The 16,280-nt window shown below is 32.5% G+C and overlaps 1 protein-coding gene across 2 annotated transcripts in view; it reads right to left on the bottom strand.

Moving 5' to 3' along the window:
- LOC143047818 (protein henna-like) overlaps positions 1–16,280 on the bottom strand; it is a 49,124-nt gene that overhangs the window by 17,562 nt on the left and 15,282 nt on the right. The window contains exons 6-13 of one of the 2 annotated variants that reach the window (XM_076221099.1): positions 16,011–16,061; positions 15,235–15,380; positions 14,282–14,417; positions 13,738–13,864; positions 12,947–13,042; positions 12,191–12,324; positions 11,117–11,232; positions 9,307–10,393 (exon numbers count right to left, since the gene is read on the bottom strand). In XM_076221099.1, coding sequence (XP_076077214.1) covers positions 10,338–10,393; positions 11,117–11,232; positions 12,191–12,324; positions 12,947–13,042; positions 13,738–13,864; positions 14,282–14,417; positions 15,235–15,380; positions 16,011–16,061 — 862 coding nt within the window. In that variant the 3' untranslated portion in view covers positions 9,307–10,337. Of the gene's footprint in view, positions 1–9,306; positions 10,394–11,116; positions 11,233–12,190; positions 12,325–12,946; positions 13,043–13,737; positions 13,865–14,281; positions 14,418–15,234; positions 15,381–16,010; positions 16,062–16,280 lie in introns of those variants that run through there. The other variant, XM_076221100.1, reaches the window with a different exon arrangement.

The following is a 16,280-nucleotide window of genomic DNA, read 5'->3' as shown; positions in this document are numbered from 1 at the left end:
CCCAGATATAAAAGATCGAAAGTGAAAAAAGTACAAAATTGTACAGCACTGAAGATCAAAAGTTGAAATGTTCTTTGATAAAAAAAAAGGGTAACTTCACTGTTGTTTGTTTTGCTATATAAACAAGAAATATTACTGCACATTTAATATTAGTATTATAAAAGATTTAAAAAATATGTTGATTTAAGGCATAAGATAAGTGCACGTTTTATTAAAAAAATATAATATTTATGATTTATGAAATATATCTTCAATGTTACGTTATTTATCAAACGAATGTAAATAGCGTAATTTTAATTACTTAATATCTGTAAAGTTTTTAAATAACTATAGTAATAATGCATGCAACCTAAAAAAAAAAAAAAAAAAAAAAAAGTATAAACTCAATTAAATTAAATTCTCTTCACAAACTTGTTGATTGAGAGATGTTTCAACTATTCTTTGCAAATATACTAGGGAAGTCAAAGGACATTGTTTCAACACTCTTCGCACTATTGAAGACATCAAATACCTTACGATAACCATTTATTGATAACGAAGCTGCTGTCTAGAATTTTGCCAGATCATTCTTTCCAAGAATCACTATCAATGGTTGGTTTTTCCCAATATTCCCATTGTTTTTGCGATCAGTTGGACTCATCACAAATAATAAAGACGAACAAAAGTATGATTGACATTCAAACATTTAAACGGGGATATATTTCCTGTTTGATGAAACCTCAATCGTGCCTACTATGTGCAACAAAAGATGAAACTATTATTATTTGTTCATGTTTTTTCTTCTTCATACTTTATAAGTTTAATTGATTTGTAACCTTTAATTAACTGCAACACACTATACAAATAAATCAATCACGATAATTCCTAATTGTCTTACATTCAAATTTCCAAATTGTCCCACACACATATTCCCGATTGTCCCCTATAATTTCATTACTTTTTTACCTGTAATTTTATAAAGTGGAATAATCGGGAAGACACTCTCATTTCAACGTGATCAGTATAGTTAGAAGCATTAATATAAGCATTTGCATGAGAAATATTTCCTCAAAATTATTCAACTACAATTTGTAAAGATTAATGCAGTCTTTCCCCCCAATCCTATCTATATAATTTCTTACCTCTGCAGAGTCCATGTTAACAATTTATGTAACTTTAATGTTATGAGTTATCTTCTATATGGATATATTTTGATTTTAACGCATGTGATGTTTCTTTATATTTCTATTGAAATCAAAACCTATTTAAAGGTTCCTTTTTAACCTTTTGATTTAAAAGGCATGAATTAATAATGAATGAATGTTTACTTGAAAAGGCAATTTAATATTAAAAATTAATGTAACAGTAATATAATACCGGTTTTTTAAAAGTTATTTTGTATTTAAAATGTTCTGTTATGATATACATGTACATATTTATGATATACCTATAAGCTGTATTGCTTTTGGTTTGAAATAAACTATTAAACTATAAATCGATCGACAAAAAAAAACCCGGCTACAAACCTAAACCTAGGGAAACACAACGACTATAAGATGAAAACTAAGAAATAACAGGAACACCGAAGTGCAACAAAAACAAACGCCAACCAATATAGAAAAGAACTATTTGCTATGATTTGGTGCAGGACATTTAAAGAAAAAGTGGTGGTGTAAACCTGATTTAATGACATGTCAAACCTCCCACTTCATGTGTTATATGTTATTTAAATCATTTCGCTAAAACACTACTTGACATTATCTAAACATGATTCTTCAAACAAATTTCACGGAAGAAAAAATGACAATTCAACAAGTTTAAAAGTGACATAGCTTTCATAATCGCCTTAGTAGAATGTTATCCTAATTTCCTTAAAGACAGAAAAAAACACAGACGTATACTGGGGCAAATGCTTTCCTTCCATGATATGTTTAAAAAAAACAATTACCGCGTAACGTATGGATTTTTTTCAAAAGTGGTTTAATCTTTTCATTAAAATTTGTAAAAATTTCGAACTTTTAATTCTCAACAGATATAACTAATCATGGTATTATTAGTCTTTTGTACATAACAAGAATGGAAATGTTTTATATCAAAACACTATATCATTAGAGAAATTCTTATTTATTAGGGTCTAAACCATGACAAATTTGTCCACAACCTTAACGAATTTCTAGTCACTAAACTGAACTATAACAAATTTGATATTTTAGTTATCCTGCGTTGATTTATGAAAAAAAACATTTTCAATTTAGGTAGATTCACTTACAATATAGATTCAAACATGCTACTTTGTTTTATATACCCATTTGAAAAGAACTAAAACCCAAGTCCAACTACACCACAATCGCACCACGGTCACTGCGATCTTAAACTAAGGCCGTGTTCACACCAAACGCCGTGTACAGTAAACATGTTTACATTTGGTTTAATGTAATCTACACTAGTTTCACATAAGATTTGTCCACATCTATACACCTTGTTTAGTTACCTGTACATAAGATTTGTTCACACTTGTAAACTATATGTTATTTAAATGTTCATTACGTAGAACCAAACTCAGGTTTTCGAACAACTTTTCTAGCAGGAGGGGAACGACCATTTGACTTTGAAAAAAGGGGGGATGAATTTTCCCACACTTTGATTTAAAAAAAATCGGGTCATACAGATGATTAGAATGAAAAAATAGTCTGAACCCAAACTTTCCCCATACATTATAGTGTTAAATATTGAATTGATACCATCGAAAAAAATTGAATATTAACTTTCGCGCGATAAAAAAAAATCGGACTCAGACCCCCCCCTTTTTTTTAAAAGTAAAGTGATTTATCCTTTAAGAAAATCATTTTGGACGATTTGCAGTATTTTGAAGATGTCTCGAATACGCATTAAAAATTTAGGCTGCATCAGCGTGCTTATAGACAAAAAAAAAATTTGCGATGTTGAGGATCAGTACATTTCTATCGTTTCTGTTTGTTTCAAATGGCTATGTTTCTACAAGTTTGGGGTTTTTTTTGGCAAAAGGAGAGGGGGATATTTTTTTTTTTTCTAATTGTATTTTAACGGATCTCAGATTTTACACAAACGAACAATTAACCTCACCCTTTTTTATTTATGCATTTATGAGTGAACCGTTGTTTGAGTAAAGACCAGTGGCAAATATTTCTGTCAGTGTGTACGTCCAGTCGATTCGGGAAGACCTTTTTTAATGAATTATGTGTTCGGCAATGATGATGGATGAGTCTTGATAACGGGTTAAAAAGGCTATGTAAAGTGTTTTTATAACAAATAAATATATCAAGTTTAGACAAATATTTCTGTAAAGAACTTTATTAATAAGTGTTATAAGTATCAATTTTATATAAAAATCGTTTCTTTTTTACATATAAACGGGAAAATTACAGTTCGGAATGTCTAGTTTTGTGTATACTAAACCTACACAAGGCCTACATCGACTACGGACTGCATGTAGACAAAACATGATTTAAACTACATGTAAACATTGAGTTTTATCAATGGGAACGTAATTATGTTTAGTTTATGTGTGAGTTACACTAACACAACACCGATCACGGCCTAATTCAGATCGTGGTCAGGTCGCGGTATGAGCGGCATGAAAATGTTATTTTTCGTTGTTTACATGATGATACTACGTCCTCATTGCGCTTCTACCACGCGTCTGCTACTATTATACCACGTTCTTAACACGCTTTGTCTACGATTATCATGATCTTACTACGCTTATCACTTTTTCACTATGACCATACCACGAGTTATCTGATTGCAACACGTTCTTACCACGCTTCTACTGCGATTATAACACGTTCTTCCACGATTTTACTACGTTCATACCGCAATCTTACTTCGTTCTCAATAACAACGTCAACATCGTATGCCATATCAACACTGTTCCATTCCTTCTTTCTCTGATGAATACGTAGATTTCCTCGGAAACAATCATGCCACCAAAATCTACCATAACACATGGGCGTGGTGGTAGGGGAAGATGGGACAAAATCCCTAATGCGCCTTGAAATAAGGAACTGAAAAGTCACGTGTAAACTTAAAATCTCTGTGTAGTGATATTTGACACTTTTCTATGTTCAGCAAGTGACTGAGCTTGACCATTTGTGTTAATTTAGAACATAGGGGAACACAGAATAATAATTGTGTAAAATCTATGAAGCTATTAAACGTATTCAAGGTATTAAATTTTCAAAGAACTTGTTGTGTAAAAAAATGGGATTTTTTACCATGAGAAGCCGCATCACAAACGGATACTCGGGGTTTGCTAATTTACGGAAAAATTATCTCACTTTGTACCCAGGAAATTTAACCACATATGTCAAACTGTCTCAGCTTCGATACGATCCATCACACATATCCAAGTTAACGATATGGACTGAGCAACAGAAGAAAACGTTACGATTACAGCCTATGGAAAAACTAATTCGCCCCAGATGAAGAGGCAGAAGGAGCTCTGATAGTAACGATCCCTGATCCAGCAGACCAATCCAACCTGAATTACAACCTGTTACTGGTCCATCACGCTCAAATGACGATTTTGTAGCAGGGATGACACAGATGAGCCAAGCATGGTTGACTTGTTAGAGAAATAGGACAAGAGATCCAAATTACATACAGACAAACAAAATCTAAAGAGCTTTTATATACTTTATGTGAAAATGACAATGAGCAGGATGGTTGTAGTATGAAAGTAGTCAGGTTTTAAGAAGAGCGTGATAAGGACGGCATGGGCGTACTATAATTGTACTATGGTCTTGAAATAGTTTGATCTAAATTTTTGGGGGGTATGTGACATGTTCACCCCCCCCCCCCCCTTTTTGCAAAATTTTATGGTAAATAAATGCATAATGTTGCCATGGATACACATAAAAGGAATTAATTTTCACTTTTTTAACTTTTGAAAATCAAATCTATGGAATATACTGATTACATACATATGCACATGTACAACACAAACAGTTAGGTTAATGTATTAGAAATCCAGGAATAGGAGATGATCAAACATTTTGTTGCTCATTTTTAATTTTATTTTCTAACTGTGGAGTGCTATCTAAGGCAGCCGATCTGCTAAAGTAACCTTACTTATCCATGACTACATTAAAGCCCTAGTCCCACTAGACCACGATCACACTACGCTCATCGCGTTCTTAAATATATTCAGTTCGATGTATGAGCGGCCTGAAAATGTTACTTTTCGTTGTTTTCACAATGATACTACGTTCTCATTACGCTTCTACAACGCATCGATCTCACTACGATCAAACCACAAGTTATCCGATTGCAACATGATCTTAATCTCGTGATGGTATAATATTAGTTTGCGTTGTGTTTGAAATAGAGGAAAAGACGTCTATACAAATGGATGATTTAATGCTGGAATCACAATGACGTTAAGAGATAGCAACCATGACGTTACATATAGAGAGCGCTAACGCGTATAGGTACATGTATGAATCCCGCTTAATGTGATCGTCTTTACTTATCCTTGACATAACCACGCTTCTACTGCGACTATAGCACGTTCTTACAACGATTATATTACGTTTATACCGCGACCTCACCACGTTCATAGCAATAACGCAAACATAGTGTTCCGTATACATACTGTTCCATTTCTCCTAGTTCTGATTAATATATAGATTTCTCGGAAATCACACAGGAATGCCACTTAAATCTACCAGACCCATTGGACGTGGTTGTAGAGGTAGATGTTGAGGCTGAGGGAGCTCTGATAGTAACGAACCGTCGGACCGACCAATCCAAACACAATTACAACCTATTGCTGGTCCATTAAGCTCAAATGACGTTGTTTTAGTCAACGATAGCAGTGATGACACAGATGTGTCAAGCATGGTTGTGGCGCCGTTAGAAAAAAAAGGACAAGAGGTACAAATAACAAATAAAGAAACTAAACATTGAGAGCTTTTATATATTTATTTGATAATGTCAATGAGCATGATGGTCGAAGTATGAACGTAGTCAGGAAGAGCATGATAAAGACGGCATGGACGTGCTAGAATCGTTTTTTTGGCTGCATTTAATTAGGACTATTTGTGCATTTTATCTGACGGCTCAACCATGCTTCTCGTGTTTATATAGATTAGACCGTTGGTTTTCCCGTTTGAATGATGGGTCCCTTTATAGCTTGCTGTTCGGTGTGAGTAAAGACTCCGTAGTGATGGCCGTACCTTGACGTATAATAGTTTACTTTTATAAATTGTTACTTGGATTGAGAGTTGTCTCATTGGCACTCATACCCCATCTTCCTATATTTATTGACACATCTGTGTCATCTCTGCTATCGTTCACTATAATATCGTCATTTGAGCTTGATGAACCAGTAATAGGTTGTAATTCAGATAGGATTGGTCGGTCCAACATCTCTGCTGGATCAGAATTCGTTACTATCATAGCTCCATCTGCCTCTACATTAACCCCTACCACCGTGCCCACGTTGTCTAGTAGATTTTGGTGGCATGACTGTATTGTTTCTGAGAAATCTACGTATAAATAGAATAAGAAGGAATTGACCTGTATTGATATGGAACACGACGTTATGTTATTGCAGAGAACGTAGTAAGATCGCGGTATGAACGTAGTATAATCGCGTAACGTGCTATAATCGCAGTAGACGCGTAGTAAGATCGTGTTGCAATCGGATAACTCGTGACATGGTCGTAGTGAGAACATGATGAGCGTAAAAAGATCTTGATAAGCGTAGTGAGGTCGCAGAATAAGCGCGACTAGAACTTGGTATAATCGTAGAGGTATCGTTGTAGAAGCGTAATGAGGACGTATTAGCATCGTGAAAGCAACGAAAATTTACATCTTCTTGCCGCTCATGCCGAGACCTCACCACGATCTGAAATTATTTCAGATCGCGGTAAGAGTGGTCTTGTTGGACTAGGGCTTTAGCAATAGGATTAAAGAATACGACAATGTTAACTATGATACCCAAATACAAAAAAATTGTAAAAAGATGTATGATTTTTAAGCCATTTTAAGTAAAACATTAATTGGATTTATACGTCAAAAGTATTGCGGAAACGTTCTGTAAAATACGGTTCCTTTACCGAAGTTTTGTGAATATTATATACACTTAGCGAATCAGATGCGGAATACTTCCGTGAACTATCCGTCTGCAACTGAAGATGTCACGGCACCTTCGTGAATAATGTTCCTGATTAACACCACTAGTAGACTATATCTCATCACAATACTTTTGAAGGCCAACTTTTACTTTAGAACGTCACACATACACCCCTCTATTGATATCTTTGTTTAACAAAAAGCATACTAATGTATCCTGTGTCGTTTTGTCTTGTAAGTTTGAGACGGTGATCCGTGATGAGACCATAATTAAGTGGCTATGTAAGGATAGTGTTCGTGCACCTAACATTTCATAGTTTCTCCAGCTGCAGTTGCAATTCAAACAAAAACTAAAATTTTCAGTCATTAAGATAAGTGCTGGATTTAATGGGAAATAACCTTTGTATGAGGTGTCTAGAGAGGTAAATACTTTAATTATTGCCTGAACGTGGGATTATTATGTCCGAGTGTATTACCCCAGGAAGTTACAACGTTTCGGTTATGACTTATAATGATTATAATTCATGATATTTTGCTGTTTCATTGTGTCCTGCATCTATTTTATCCTTGTATATGTCACATATACATTAATTCCAGTAAACGTTCTAGTATTGTGAAGATAATTGTACATGTATAAAGTTCGTTACCTAAGGGTGTCACTGTTTTGTGATGTTCTGTGGTATCTTACGTAGATGGAAGATGTTGGATTTTGTTCTGCGGTTTGAATGCTTTGTCGACTATTATGATATTTGATTTTGCGTTTCTCTTTTTGAGTGTTCTTGCTTGTGTTTTCGTGCCGTTATTTTTATCACTTACAGTTCTCTTTTAAGCGGAAGTTTTTGGCTGGCAATAAAACCAGGTTCCATCTTTTTTTTTTTTTTTTTTTTTTTTTTTATATATATATAGTTTCTTTCTTTCTACAAAAATTGGTATAAATTCATCATTGAGAGCAGCAAACATCGTTTTAAAAATAAATAACTGTTATAAGATACAGAAGTCATCAAAACTTTTACTCACAAAAATGTTGTGTTGCCATCAAACTTTTTTTATTTTCATAACCGAACTCATCATTAAGGATTGATGATAACACCGAATCAAAAGAATTGAAAAAACACGAAATATTCATGGACCTAGACATTTATGAAAAAAACATTAAATGGATTAAGCACTTAAGCCAAAAAATACTTTAAACTCATTAACACTGTCATTGCAAGACTGGCACAAGTCAGGAGCCTGTAATTCAGTGGTTGTCGTTTGTTTATGTGTTTCATATTTGTTTTTCGTTCATTTTTTTACATAAATAAGGTCGTTAGTTTTCTCGTTTGAATTTTTTTACATTGTCTTATCGGGGCCTTTTATAGCTGACTTTGCAGTATGGGCTTTGCTCATTGTTGAAGGCCGTACGGTGACCTATAGTTGTTAATGTTTGTGTCATTTTGGTCTTTTGTGGATAGTTGTCTCATTGGCTATCATACCACATCTTCTTTTTTACATAATATGAAATAGGTTTGAAATAGTTCAAAATTGGATGTACCTGAAGGAAAAAACAGCGCCTCTGTAGTTCATTCTATCCTGATTAGAAACCATACGAATGTATATATGTCATCAATTTTTTTTATTTTCATAACCGAACTCATCATTAAGGATTGATGATAACACCGAATCAAAAGAACTGAAAAAACACGAAACATTCATGGACCTAGACATTTATGAAAAAAACATTAAATGGATTAAGCACTTAAGCCAAAAAAATACTTTAAACTCATTAACACTGTCATTGCAAGACTGGCACATAATATGAAAAAGGGTTGAAATAGTTCAAAATTGGATATACCTGAAGAAAAAAACAGATCCTCTGTAGTTCATTCTTTCCTGATTAGAAACCATACGAATGTACATATGTCACTCATAGCTGAAAGGTAAAATCACAAAAAGACTGAACTCCGCGGAAAATCCAATCGGAAAGTCCCCAATCACATGGCAAACCAAATGACAAAACACATCAAACGAATGGACAAAAATGTCGCATTCCTGACTTGGCACAGACATTTTCAAAAGCAGAAAACAGTGGACCGAATACAGGGACCAGTGGAATTGTCGTATACGTTGTTTAATAGTTCGAAAGCATGTGTATGCACTGAAATGAAAATAAACTGTTTACGATTCCCCTGTCCCTTGTTTTTTATGAGTATACTTTATGAAACGACTAGAAACATGAAGCTACTTTTTTTATTTTGTGAAAATAATTGATAAACATGTAAAACAATTTGATGTGATAAAATAGTTTACTACATAAATAAATTACCAAATAACGAATGTAAAGACAATAGTTGTTACAATCTAAATACAACTGCATGTGAAAATACAATCAGAAACACTCCTATTTCATAATGACAGATCTGTAAAGTTAACAAATTACGATATACTACAGCGGTATCAGTGGTAGAGGCAAACTGTTCATGATGCAAAACTTTGAAAATCGAAAGTTAAATGGATGCATCCTGTTGGATGTTGCATTTATTGGTTTCAGATATTGGACATTTGAGAGCGTTACATGGTAAAAAAAAACAACAACAAACCCAAAAAAGAAATTATATGGACGAAAATGAAAGCTTAGTAACACCTTCACAAAAGAAGGCATGTTTACCTGTATAAAAGCGCACGACATAGTTTCTTTTGTACTGATAGCATAGCAGGAACATAAAAATGAAGTGAACTCCAGTCTTATAATACACAAATATTTTTTTTTCTAATATTCATTCATTTTGTGTTCTTATTTATCTTTTTAAACTTTCTTAGATGCTTTTTCGTTAGCTTTCCACATGTTTTCTTCATCAATTTAAATTTTAAAAATGTTTATATAATATAGTTTTCTCTTTATTAAATATATTAAGAGAGGGCTTCTCATATTGCTGAGGGAAAACTAAAATAAATAAAAAAACGATTCCAAGAAAAGTGTCCACTAAAGTTTCCACTATCGAAAGTAAATCTTTAAATGCATGAAAGTCATGGCAAGCCTCGTGTGTTAATGGTTGAAATGTAAATTGTCTCGAATGGTACCTTAATGAAAATTAAGTTGATATAATCTACATTACAAGAGACTAAAATCATAATAGAATAATGCAGTGTTTTCTGTATTAAGTCATAGTAATGTCTGGTGATATGATCATCTCTAGCTGTGAGATTCATCAAATAATTTGTATACATTGACATTGTTCAAAATGTTTTCAATCGTGCACCATTTACTCTCTAAAACTTCCAATTTTTGTAAGTGTATCCTGAAGCATGGTGACTTCACCTGAAATATATATAAAGCAGATATAATAGCTATCGCGATGGTGTTTTTTTCTGTTGTGAGAGATATAAATGTAAAAAAAATATGGACATTAATGATTGTTCAGATTGATTTCAGGGTATGACTTTCTCAGTAAAGATTAAAAAAAAGTGTTGCATAAATACGTCACAACGTCAGGAGCTATAAAACCAAATAGTGGGAAAATTTATTGAACAACTCAAACCTATAGCAGAGGTTTTTTTATATGTAGCTCGACCGAAGCGAATTAATGAGTGGCATATGATGTTGAAATTTGATAATTTTTAGTGAAGAATATTGTTATCTGTTGGTATTTCGCCATATTGATTTGTCATCGGAGCATGAATGCCCTATATATATTAGAATTTATGCATTTTGAATGCTTTTCGTGACACAAAATTGTTAAGTTGTTTCAAACTGTTCGTTTCAACTTCAAACCACATATTTTTTTGTCCAAATACAGAAATCTTCTTTACATAAATATCATTATGCGATAGACATATCAATCTTTATGGTTTGAAAACTTTCAATAGATGAAAAAAAGTTTTCGTTTTATTGCATAACTGCACTGATCATTTTGTTGTTTTAATGAACTTTGAAGTTATAAAAAACACGATGATTTTTTTATTTCTTTGTATGTCGTTTACTACAAACTATCATATTTAATCTATCTCTCAATTAACGCAAAACTTAATCTTAAGTTTATACCTTGTAATTCTTTGACTAGATTAACCACTCCTTTTGTCCCATCGATGACATCTATTCTTTTGGTGAAAGGGTTGTAACGCACATTAAATGAGCGTGGAATTTTAGATGCATAATCTCTAAATAAAACATTATGAGATAATGTAAACGCTTAACAATTAACAACCATAAACGCGAATTTTATGTTGTGCAGAAACTTAGACATGTTGTTTCAATGTCCATTCTATCTATCTACCCGTTAGTGTGATATGTATCAGAGCTTGTGTTTTCTAACTATGAATAAAGGTCTAGTACTATGAATATTGTCACAGATTACTTCAAGCAACCATTTGGCCACAAAAAAATCACTAAATGTTAGACATATCTATTGATAGTCCTTTGGTCTTTTTGTGAACAGTAATTAGCAATCATGTGGAATATTCAAATTTTATATCAGTTCATTCCGGATATGTCACAAAATATTAACGTCATATTCTCCTATTGTCCTAACATTGCGTATGACGTTGCTGTATAAAAACTGCTCTGAAAATGTTGTATTAAAACTACTCTAAAATAAGCCACTAATATATGAACGTCGTAATTTCATATGAGCCACTTTCGTACTTTGAGATTCCTCACATTAACTTTAAACACCTTCAGTTATTGTTTTGTTTATTATTATTGCTTTTGTATATATGTACTTAACAATTTCACATATTATTGAACTTTTCTCTTTTCCCTTTTTACATCATACCTTTTTTTAATAACTAGTCGATATCATTAGAGGGTAGATTTCTTTAAAAAAAACAAATTATCCGGCAGTCATTTTATTTGTATTTCTTTACTTTCTCTTTGAATATCTTAATGTATTGCATCAAGAGAATGTGATACTGATTGAAAATTATGCTAGATCTAATAAATAAATTTACAAAATGTTGCAGATCGCATGTTCATCTTCAGATACATGTATGTTCCAGTATTTGGGTCGATGTTTTAAATGCATATTGAAAAGTTTTTTTAATAATCTTCTTTACCTAAATGACCATAAACTTTTATCATAAGTTCATTTAACCCTTCCTTAAACTTCACATTGCTTACTTCATTTTATCTTTAGCAGACTTAAACGAATCAGCAACATAGTAAATTGGTTGAAATCTAGTGATAGGATATTCTTGAATAGCTGCCTTTTCTGGTTCAAAATTGCGTCTCTCTGGTTCATCTGTCTGACAGTACTAAATAGTAAACACAGAAATGGTTAATCACTAATACAATAATCTTTATGTATGAATATGAATATGAGAGAATAAAAAAAACACCACTCACTTGTCTGTCTTTCAAAAGCATCATAGACAAATGTATCCCATATCAGCTAAAAGTAGTTTTAGTATAGCACACGATATATGAAACATATGGATTTAAGTGGATTACCTTTATGCACGGAATATTACAAAACAATGTGTTTTAAGATATTCAATAATCGAAATCTTTCGGTGAAAATATGAACTATACAATTAAAGATCATTCTATCGAGCACTTAGATAATATCACATTAGTTGGATAAACTACGTGTTTAGATCATATGATAGATAAATAGACTAATAGCTGACGAAATTTTCTACTTGACAATAAAGTAGATACTTTTGCAAATATTCAAACTTTTATATTGTGTTTTCACTCAAGTGAAATGATAAAGGCTCTTCATTTTTTTTTATTACAATTGAGTCGACGCCATTACTAGCGATAGTTTATCAACAGTGATGTGGTATTCCTAAAACATATTGTAACAATTTAGGTAAATACATAAATTTATTTTATATCCATTTCAATGGTGTCTTTTAATATGTAAATGCTTACTTCTATTTCTCCAAATGAAGACAGAATTCCAGCACCATACGCTTTCACATCTTTTCCTTCACGACAGAGCCCAAACTCTATGGTAAACCAGTACAGCTACAATTAAATTAATTAAATATGAAAATCATATCACTACAAAGATAACGGCAACATTAGTATACCAGTGTTATTAATCGATTGAGAGAAAACAAATCCAGGCTACAATCTTAAGCCGAGGGAAACACATCAACTTTAAGATGAGAACAGAAAGAAGGTGTTTTCAATTGTCTCAATTTATTCATACATCATACCAGTTTTATATGGATATTATAGTATCAATTGTTTTTTGATGATAACATTCCAACTGAAAACTGATTCACGAGATGAAGTATATGTTTTAAAGTATCTTACAAAAAGTAATTATAAAACCTTTGTAGTATATTCATTGTGCACCTATTTGCGAAAATGGTCTGTTAAACGGGGTAACAAATCATTGATTGCTGACAGAAAATGATCTGTTAACTTTCGTATTCGAATTCTCTCTTAACGTCTGCTGTTTGTACACTTAAGCCAACTTTCAGTTTCATGAAACAATTTAGTTTTCATGACAGCCGCTCTTTACTTTTAACCCAGTAAATAACTGTGTTATAAATCTCGATATCGGTAATATCAATTAAGACATAAAAAGTATAACGAGAACAATACTACTTGTGTTAACAATGTTACTGTTTTTAAGTAATGAAACACATTATTTATTACAATACAAATTAAACCCTCCGAATTCTTAACTTGACTTGAAAATTCTAACATACCGTTGCAAGCTTTTTAACATCCTCTTCTGAAGCTCCCAAACTGGCTAGTCCTAGTTCTTGTGAAAACTGTGCAAAATCAGGATCTGCAAACATTGGCACGTGACCTAGTAACTCATGGCAGACATCTCTGTTAATTCAAAAGCCAATTTAAAACACAATGATATATATAGAGAGATATAAGGCATTCAAACATCAACTTAAACTACCGGTTAACCGGTAAATCTGTCGAACGATTACCCGAGTAACCGGTTAGTTAGAACTGTACGATTTGACAACACTAATAATTATAATCCTGGTACCTTTGATAACTATCCAAGTCAACACATAAGTGCTGACAACTATGGTTACATTGAATTATAATGACTTGTTCATTGCATTCTTATTTTTGGATGCGCCAACTACTCACATAGATTAGTCTTTCAAAAATCATGAAAAAAAATCATAAATAATCCCATATTGATATATGAATATATAGTTGTCTCATACCACATCATCTTATTTATATGTGTACATTCATTAATATTTTGCGTACGAATATACTTACGGTTCGGGTGTATAGAGTGGTTTCGAACCATGTCTAATATACTGAGTTGCATGAAAGACACGAAAAGCTAATCCTGCCAGAAAATCTCTTGATGATAGCAAACCAGCTACTGGTCGTAGAGAGAATCCGGAACGATCTGAATAAAATAAAGGATATCAATATATAAGTATTAGTGGGTGCTTTGACGATATCAGTTCTCTCTCATATTTTAGAAAACGTTGTTAACAGTATTGATATTTTAAGGAAAGGAAGAAGTAATTTTATATCCAATGAGACATATAACCAGCAGATACCCAACCAATAAGGCTAATATACACGAAAGGACGACGGTTTCTAGTTCAGCCCTTGATAATAAATAAAAACTTTACAAAATATTAAACTACAAATGAATCTGACGGGAGGAGTTTTAAAACAACTAAATAGAATTGATTTCAGATTAATAAAAAAAATAACAAACAGAAAGTATTAAATGGACAACAACCAATGACTAATAGACTCTTGACCTTTCGTTTTGAGTTCTAACTTTTAAATTAGACAAATCTCCTTTTCTAATACTAGCAGCGTCTCGTATCTGCCTTCCTTAATGCACAATAAAACATACAAAGTTGTTTAATGTAATGGAAGGCTGTATTTGCATATTGAGACATTTTGCAGTTTTTGTGATATTCAACCGCTTGCAATAGTTGCCATGATTTTCTTGCAGGAAAGTTTCAATTAAGAGCTAGTAGTTTTGGAAGAAACAGATCTGAAATCATCTTATCGAAAGTGTGATATGTGTCATCAAAATTAAATGACTACGACATTCATGTGACTTCGAGGACAAGGAACATATTCCGCTTGTCGTACGTTATTTATTAAAAGAAACCCCAATAATCGCTTTATTTCCCCCTTCCTTGAACAAAATATCTACCTATTTTAGTAAGTTACTAGATAATATATCGTAACATGCTCACCTCTCAGAAAGTTTGATATATCTTCCAGCTGTGGAATGTTATCAGCACTATATCCACATTTCTGTTGTAGAAGTGGAAATGCTTCCAGGAACTCCTTACAAGCATGTTTTGGATATAATGCTGTTAATCTTGTATAGATTGCGTTCCTATCAAAATGCAAAACAATATTTAAAATACTTTTCTTAATTCATGTAGCCAGATATTATTAGTAAAATTTCTGCCAAAGATGTTAATGTATACATGCTATCATTTTATGTTCATTCCCTATTTTAACAATCATTTCTTATTAAAGGTATTGGTTATAAGACTAACGATGTAATCTCTAGTTCTTTTCGATCGTTTTTTATTGAAGACGTCTCCATCAATATGATTTTAAAAGACTATTTAGAAATATGGGTATCCTATTACGAATGGCTTTCTTGTCTTGATGTGTTGACTTTTGATGCCATGTTCAAGTGTTATGAAACTAAGAAAAAAATTAGAATACCGTGAAATGTAAGATTTGATTGTCTGCTGTTTTGATAATGTTATATTCTAGGAGTTCTTCCTTTCGTCAAACTAAATATATTTTAAAGTATTTATACCTCGACTTCACTAAATGAACTATAACTGTTCTTATCGAGTGATTGGCATGCAAGCTTGTCATGTATTGTGTTCTGTCATGACGTTGTTTTCCTCTTAAAGTTGATGTGTTTCCCTCGTTTTTAGTTTGTAACCCGGATTTGTTTTCTCTCAATCGATTTATGACCTTTGATGGAAATCTCGTAATAACTTACCACGTTTTTACTTCATCCTCCGTATACTCTACACGTGGAATAGATTCTCCACTGCAAACAAAATATTTCAGGTGATTCATACATTTGTATTGCGTCTCTTTTTCAATAATTCTTAAATTGATTATTTGAAAAGAAAGTATTCGTGTATCTTTTATTATCTTTTGTTTTCTTAATTGATTATAAACATAGACATATGGAACTCCAACATATTAAAGTTTTTCTTTCTTTATTACGCATTTGCTAATCCTGAGTTTGTATTTACAATCGTAT

The sequence above is a fragment of the Mytilus galloprovincialis genome, chromosome 10 (genome assembly GCF_965363235.1).
Source record: "Mytilus galloprovincialis chromosome 10, xbMytGall1.hap1.1, whole genome shotgun sequence".
NCBI classification, from domain to species: Eukaryota; Metazoa; Mollusca; class Bivalvia; order Mytilida; family Mytilidae; genus Mytilus; species Mytilus galloprovincialis.
This window is presented reverse-complemented; position numbering and strand designations above follow the sequence as displayed.